The sequence below is a fragment of the Brassica oleracea genome, chromosome C2 (genome assembly GCF_000695525.1).
Source record: "Brassica oleracea var. oleracea cultivar TO1000 chromosome C2, BOL, whole genome shotgun sequence".
NCBI classification, from domain to species: domain Eukaryota; kingdom Viridiplantae; phylum Streptophyta; class Magnoliopsida; order Brassicales; family Brassicaceae; genus Brassica; species Brassica oleracea.
Genome location: NC_027749.1, coordinates 37,192,565 through 37,201,084, shown reverse-complemented (window position 1 = coordinate 37,201,084; position 8,520 = coordinate 37,192,565). Strand labels below are relative to the sequence as shown.

Sequence of the window (8,520 nt, the reverse complement as noted above, 5' to 3'; positions counted from 1 at the left end):
ATGCAACCTGCAATCCAATCAGTTGTGCTTGACACTCATAGATCCTCATACCTACTACGACTCCATTCTAGTCAAGAAGACACAGACGTCCTCCATGAGAATCAATGATCCAGGAATCATTGCAGCTTGCCACTGTGGAGTGGAATACGCGACAGAATACTTGGCGTTGAACGAAACCCACACTACAACTTCGATCGACAGTGGCCATCAGAAATCGACCGACACACCACATGAAGAATCGATCGATAGTAGTCCAGCCGATTGGGAGAACGATTACTACAACCCCATCATGGCAGTAAACGATGCACCACCTGAAACCCCTGATGATTTGTATGATGAAGAATACAGAAAGAAAGGAATTCTAGTCTACAAATTTCGTCCTCTAAAACCAGAGATTCAGGCACAAGTGGAAACAGATTCACTTCTTGCAGAAGCTTATGGAAAAGGAACCAGCTCCAGCCGAATCAGTGATGTAGATAGATGAGCAGTGTTCGACAGAGAGATAGAGGCATCGATCGAGAGAGCCAAGAAGAAACCGTTCGATGTAAACATGCCACCATCGATCGATAGACATCCAGAATTCGGCAGAAGAGCTTTTGACCTTTTTGGGGCCAGATAATTCTATTGAGAAAACAAGGACGAGTATGGAATCTACAGAGATGATCAGGGATGTGCAAGAGATATGGATGGACACATCATCAGTGTGTCCAAGGAGGAGATTAGAAAGCTTCTGGAAAGTGCTTCGAGAGATGAGCCAAGCTACATATGTCTTCTGAACATGCTAGCTTATTTACACAAACCAAGCTGGTACCAGAGATCTACACCAAGGACGAGATCAATGAGATGTTTTATGGAATCTGTGGAGCCCAAGAGAAGTATGAAGGTGATTTCCAGATGAAGCTTGATGGTGTCTACCATCCACTGAATGATATCATCGGTTGGTTAACTACATACATGGAAGAGATGAGGCAAGACATAGCCAGAATTCAGCAAGCGACCAACGCTTCTCGCCATACATCAATCGACATAAGGCATCATGCATCGATCGATAATCCCTTACCAACATCGATCGACCAACGCTTACCAGCATCGGTCGACAACAGTCCACCACACTCACCTCCGATGAAGTCTCAACAAGATTTTCAGAGTTACATTGCCCGTCGACCAGAAGCATCCACATCGATCGACAGACGTAACAACATATCGGCTGACATTCGTAGACAGACATCGGTCGACAAAGCTACAAACCGAGGCCGGCTAGTACCAAACGTGAAATCAGGCATGTCTGATACACATTACAATGGAGAGGAGATCTCAGCTGACACTTACGCCACACTTAGAAGACATTAGTTCAACCTTGAGAGTCTTGGAGATAGGTTGCAGAGAATGGAAAACAGAACTGCAAGAATGAAGGAAAAATGGCGCAGAGGGGATGAAGTAATGAGAGACGTAACTTGTACATGGTTCAACAAGCGCAGAGAAGAGATGGATACTTGTTTTCCAACAAGTTCCAGTTTTCAACACTACTACCCCAATCTCCTCCAAAAGTCAAGCTAAATGACTATAACAAAGCGCTGAGTGGGAGGCAGCCCACTATTAGGTAATATTTATTTAGTTTTTATTAATATACTATTTATATTGGTTTTTAATTATTGCAGGTCATAAAAAAAAGATCCGAGTAGATGATTGCCGTGAGTATCGACTGACGAGAAGCTGTCGACATCCATCGACATTGCCTTACCTGCCACGACCGATATCAACATCTTTACATCGGTCGACATCCATTATGGTCTGGTATATCGTTCTAACTTGTTACATTGAGTCCTTATGATTTAGTTATCACCATAACTCCGACTGAATTTACACTGGGGACAATGTAGTTTTGGGGACAATTAAGTCTGGGGGGAGGTTTACTGATAGTAATTTATTTATGAGTCTTATTAAAACGTTTTTCAAAAAGTTTTTATTGAGTCAAGAAGGGAATAATGAACTTTTAGATTTTTTCTTGTTATCTAACCACTCTTTAGCACCATTCTAGACTTACTGATTGAAGATAGTACTAAAAATACTAGAGTGGATCAACCTGTCAACTATTCACACTTGCTGAGATTGTGTGAACGAACCAAAGCTGACCTCCAACACTAAACTTGACACAACTGCTTGTCTTCGTGCTTGGTATACACTGGCGTGATGGTCTTGCTGCTGATGGTGAGCTGGCTCGCACACTCCTCCTGCTCGAACAGTGGCATCTCGATACTCTAGCCCAGATGGCGGTGAGAGCATCGACTACGACGCGCTAGAAATCTCCCTCAGGGCGTGTAGACATGTCTAGCATAGGCGGGAATGGCGGAACTGCGGCCTCAGGCTGATCCGGCTGAGGTCCTCCAGGGCGCTGGACCATGTAGCATTGCGGCATGGTCGATGGGGCACGGAGGAGGCATGGGTCAGGATGGAACTGGATGTTGGGGAGGCCTGTGTCAAAGTCCGTGAGTGCACGGAGTGACAGCTCCACCAAGTGCAGTCCGTCTGCATCCCAGAAGCTCCAGTAACGGTTATCCTTTAGCCACTGTCCGCTCGTGAGGTGCGCTGCATCCATGTAGACGATCCGGTCATCCATCGCAGCATCGTCTAACGGGACTCCGCAATGTTTTAAGATCGGGGTAAGTAGACTCCCGACCGTCTCCTTCTTCGCTCCAGATGACTGGATCGGCCGCATCTTGAGATTGGCAAGATGCTCAGCGAAAATGGCTCCAAGGTTGGGCAACTCGTCGTCTACGGGCTCCTCCATGCCCTCCAAGGGAACCAAGCTCCTCACCGCGTAGTAGACCAATGTAAGTTCTTGTACCCGTACCTTACTAGGTTCCATCTTGCACAATAGAGTGTTTGCAAGGACCTTCATGAAGTAGCGCAGAGTCGGGTGATGGATGTCTGTCTGAAGAGCTGAGCCCGAGTCGAAGAAGATTGTAGCTATGTGTCCCCAAAACGCCGATCTCCCTTCGAAACCGGGTACTACAGTGTGCTCGAGCTCCGTGTTCTGGAACCCGTAGATCAGAGAGTCGAGACAAGGACTAGGGACTCTGTAACGGATGCCACGGATGAAAAAGGTCAAGGTACCGTCGCTTGCTCGCTTTGCCCTCTCGTTGTGGTAATAGATCTGCACCGTGGCCATGAACTGACGGACCAGCTCCGGGTAGAGGTCCTGTGGGTTGGTGGCCATGTTTCCCATACCCAGCTCCACGAACATGTCCTCGAGGTCTGATCTGATGCCGAGCAAGCGTATCACGTCTGGGTCGACAAATCGTGTTGTCTCGATAGAAACCTTCAGCCACTCGTTGAAGAATATGTTGTCGTAGTCGTCCCACGAGTCTGAGATCGCGCGGTTTCTGCATTTTAAGCTCTTTGCTGCTTTGCGTGGGTCATCGAAGTGGTCAAACAGCGGGATGGGTTCGTCTTCGCGCTCGCGTGGCCAAGGATCTTGGTTGCGAACCGGTGGTGGTGGCGGAGCTGTGCTACTGCCGCCGACGTCGAACCTCCTCATTGTCCTCCTTTCATACATCTGCAACCAAAAACCATAAACGAAGATAGGAAATCAGTGAGGTTCGATGGTGTAGCTGCGATATCGATCGACGGTTCGTTGTCGATCGATATATGAGTGCAATAATCGATCGATGAAAATTATGTATCATCGATCGATTTCTCCATGGCGGGAACCTACAAAAACTCATTCGATGCAATTTGATTTGCAAAGCCTAACAATCAGTTGAGTCGATCCGTAATCCCTATTATAGCATTCTATTTACACGAATCGTTCCATGCAAGCCCTAAAATCCCGGTTCTAGTTCATTTTTTATCTTAACCCTAACAAGAACGAAAATTTAGAAAATTTCATGTTCATATCATGTTGAATCGAGGGTTAAGTGATTGAAACAGATAGAGAGTTGAAAATTGAGCGGATTAGGCGCAAGAATCGCTTGATTCGGTCGAGAAACGAGAGAGAAAAAGAGTGGAGGCTTCTTCGAAGAGTTTTCGGGTTTGCTAAAATGTCGACCTAATATCGACTTTAATGAGCCCGCGAATTGTTGATTTTCTGTCGACCGATGAGGAGATAACTTCGTCGATCGATGGCACTTATGTTTTGCCGATAATTATATATATATATATATATATATATATATATATATATATTTGGCTTATATTTTAAACTAAATTCTGAATATTCTAAAACTAGAAATGGGTTGCCTCCCATTCATCGCTTATTTTAAGTCTTTAGCTTGACTCGATGTTCGATCTGACTAATTATCGGGAGGGGGCCTAAGTTTATAGGCCTGCTAAGTACTGGTTTAGCCCAATAGTGTTTCACTCGTTGGCCATTCACTGTGAATTCGTCTCCTTTATCATTTATAAGTGTAATGGCTCCATAAGGATTGACGTTCACAACAGTAAAAGGACCTGACCAACGAGATCAGAGTTTTCCAGGAAATAGCGTAAGCCGAGAGTTTTATAACAACAATCGATCATTTGGTTCGAAGTTCCTGGAGATGATCTTTTTATCATGAAATGCTTTGGTTTTCTCCTTATATATCTTTGAACTTTCGTAGGCTAAGTGTCTAATTTCATCCAGCTCGTTAAGCTGCATTAGTCTTCTTTCGGCAGCTGATTTGATGTCGAAATTTAATAGTTGTATAGCCCATGCTGCCTTATGTTCTAGCTCAACTGGTAAGTGATAGGAATTTCCATAGAATAGGTGAAATGGTGTTGTTCCTGATGTAGTTTTGAATGCAGTCCGGTAGGCCCAGAGTGCATTGTCCAGTTTCCTAGACCAATCTTTCCTGGAGGTCCCTACAGTCTTTTCTAAGATTTCCTTGATCTGCTGATTTGAGACTTGCACCTATCCACTTTTCTGTGGATAGTAGGGTGTGGCAACTCTATGGTGTACTCCGTTCTTTTGGAGTAATATGTCAAAAATTTTGTTGATGAAATGGGTTCCGCCGTCACTTATGACTACTCGGTGAATTCCAAACCTCTGGAAGATAATGCTTTTGAAAAGCTTAATAACTACGGACACGTCGTTCGTTGGGGAAGCTACTGCTTAGACCCATCTTGACACATAATCAACAGCGACTAGTATGTATTTGTTCCCATACGAAGAAGGGAAAGGACCCATGAAATCTACTCCCCAACAATCAAAGACTTCTACCTCCAGAATAGATTTTTGTTCCATTTCATGTCTTTTACTGATTTTCACCCATCGTTGGCATCTGTCGCATTGTGCTATGAATGCATGAGCATCGCGAAACATGGTCGGCCACCAAAATCCAGCCTGGAGGATTTTTGACACCGTTTTAAAGGTTTCTAAATGTCCAGTGTAGTCGGATCCATGGCATTGGAATAAGATATCAGGGATTTCAGTTTCGGCGACGCAGCATCTATATATCCCGTCAGAGCAATGTTTGTAGAGATATGGCTAGTCCCAGTAATTTCTTTCTTGTATACCCTCTTAAACCTTCGGGGTCTACGTCAGGAGCTAGATAGTTCACTATTTCAGTGTACCAAGGTGTATCGCGTAAACGTTTTTTGACTGCGTGCATTTCTCGACTCAGACTTCCTTCTACGGGAGAGTCATGTTTAGGAGATATGGCGTTGCAGGCAACATTGATTTTTCTATCGCAAGTAATAGTTATGGAAGAAGTTTCTTGGTTTTGATCATCGGGAGTGTTGATCGACATAGCATCGTCGGCGTCTATCAACGGCTCCTCGGATGTAAGACATATGTTTCCAACGAATGAATCTGTTCGGTAAACGTTTTCCGTTTGTAAGAAATCGTCGATAGGAACGTCATCTTCTATTCGTATCTGGGAAAGGTGATCTGCGACTCCGTTTTCTACTCCTCTTTTATCTTTAATCTCGATGTCGAATTCTTGAAGTAGAAGGATCCATTGCAGGAGTCATGGTTTCGCGTCTTTCTTCTGCATTAAATATTTTATTGCAGCATGGTCGGTGTGGACAATCCCTCGCGAACCAACTAGGTATTGGCAGAATTTTTCAAATGCATAGACTACAAAGATGACACCGTATCAAGAACCCCTTCTCTGGAAATCATCCGTAAGCAAACCAACAAAGGTCCAAAGCTCGGAAGCAAGCCCATCTACAAAGAAAAGAGCCCAAGGATATCATGACGGTTTAACTTCCATACGCGGGAAAGGATAAATACTAAGCCTTGGAGATGAAGATAAAGATGGAGCGAAAAAAGGAATATTCCCGAGAAGAGATAACTACGGCCCGAGGATAGAAAAGGAAAGCGCGAGCCGACTTAGAAGGGATATATAAGAGGAACCAATAGAGGCTTCAAAGGAGAGAGACGGGGAAAAGGACTTAGCATCAGAATCGAACTACGTCTAGCTTGATCCTCGAAAAGGGGTACGTAGGCAGCCTTTCATAAGGTTCAGTCTGAAATCAAATCAAAACCTTTTTCGTGTCTTTTTTCGTCTTTTGTTATCGAGCTGCGACTCAACTAGGTTTAAGGGTTTAGGTTGCTAGAACTATGTAACTCGCTGACAGCTCTTGTGGCCAAAGCTTTTATCATCTTTTGTAATGATCGCAAAGCTCTTACGCGGATTCGAAATAAGATCAACTTTTTCTAAACTCGTTTATTGTCTTTACATATTTTCCGCATTTATTTGCTCACTTGCCGTTGGCTCTCGCAGAGAATCGGATCCCTGGAAAATTAGGGTTTTCCTAACTTTCTTAATTTAAACGGAAATCGACAGTGCAATTTGGGTTCCCACGCATGTGTTCAACGGAGAGAAAGCTGTGCTTCTAGTCTTTTCACATGTGACTGATTCTCTTTGCCTCTTGTATAATCTTACTATTAAGGATTAGATCTATTTATTTTAGCAAAAAAAAAAGGATTAGATCTATTTTCTGTAACCTAAAAACAACTTTTTGCGGTACACCGTCCCGATGTAACTCTCAGATGCACCTTTAGAATCAAATTAATATATTTATCCTAAATTTAAAAAAATGGTGAAGGATATTTAATAGAAGTTTGTCTGGACATTCGTCGGGATATATCCGCTGAGAGAGCTGTTGCGTTCATGCCTTTGATATTTATTGTAGTGTTCTGAATGAAGTGTTATGTTTGGCTTTAGATTGGCTATGGAGATTCTTACTCTACAATATAAATTATCCTTCTATAGTTTTTTATTAAAAGTGAATATAGTAAAAAATAATCCTTTCAACAATTCTTCCTCAAATATGTCGAGAAGTTCTCGTAATCATCGTAAAATTAAAATTCCAAAATTTTGTATTTTTCCCTCAGTTCTAGTTTTATCATAGTAGCTGTAAATTATACAATTCAGTTAGTTATATGTGCAATTTTTCTTTGACCCATGTGAATTAGATCTTACTGAAGATAGTAGAAAAATTTAATATTACTGAAGATACCAATCAAAGGTAATAATACAAAATACATTAACAGAAAAGTAAATATTAAGGGGGAAAGAGAAACAGTTTTTTTTTTGTGTTGCAAAAAAAATAGAAATTTGTATTTATGTTGTTTAATCCGTAAGCCGGTAACATTTTGTAGCGAGAGTACAACCTCGCCGGTATGGATTATCCGGTCGGTCTCGTTGACCATGTTGTTTTGCTGGTACGTTGTGCTTCAATGCATCGTAGTTTATATATCGTGTCGCTTGCAAGACCCTACGGCTCACATCCAGACCAGAACTCATCTTCATGGTCTCTTCTTCTCCACCTTTGATGCAATTCCCACCCAGCCAGTCACATTTTGTCTTTCGAGATTGGACAAATGTTGGACATAAAGCCACCGAGATGGTCCCAACGATAGCGATGATCAAGAACTTCACAATATTCATCATTGATGTCAAGAGTGTTTAAAATGGAGAGTGATTGATTTTGTTACTGATTAGAGTCCAGAGGTTTGTAATTAAATACTTGTTTTAGTCAACATTTATATAAATGTTGTTTTTTTTTGTAGGTTCATCTTTTATGGCAACATATTCATTTGTATCAACATGGTTCCTGGAATACTTGACTTAGTAATTTTGATTTTTTTCATTTTGAGTAAAAAATCTGGTCTTCATACCCAAATTATAGCAATCTAATCTTTGATTCATTGTACTTGTTTTCATCTAAAGAAGACTTATTGAAATTAAGCGAGTCGATTCGCAACCGGTTAAAATTTAATATTGATTGCCATATTCTTTTTTTTTTTTGTAAACAAGGCTTTCATTAATAAAACTGAAAAAAAAAAAAAAAGTTTACAGACATCAGACACAAGGTTAATAGGGTCCAGCCCAGTTATACATCCCAATTAAAAAGAACCATAATTGAAACCCCAAAATGAAAGTTAGAAGCCCATATGAGTAGAGGGATGAAGCCCAGTTGAAAGTCAATTTGAGAGAGAGGGAGCTTTCGTAAGAACTCAGGAAGAAGAACGACGACGACCGTTCAAAAAACCAATCAATTTGAGTGAGAAAACCATAATTGAAGCATCTTTGA

The 8,520-nt window shown here is 41.9% G+C and overlaps 1 protein-coding gene across 1 annotated transcript; it reads right to left on the bottom strand.

Moving 5' to 3' along the window:
• Window positions 1–7,556: 7,556 nt before the first annotated feature.
• On the bottom strand, window positions 7,557–7,877 carry LOC106326660 (protein RALF-like 18). The gene has a single exon (XM_013764575.1). The coding sequence runs from the start codon at window positions 7,875–7,877 to the stop codon at window positions 7,557–7,559; it is 321 nt and encodes a 106-aa protein (XP_013620029.1).
• Between the last annotated feature and the right edge of the window lie 643 nt (window positions 7,878–8,520).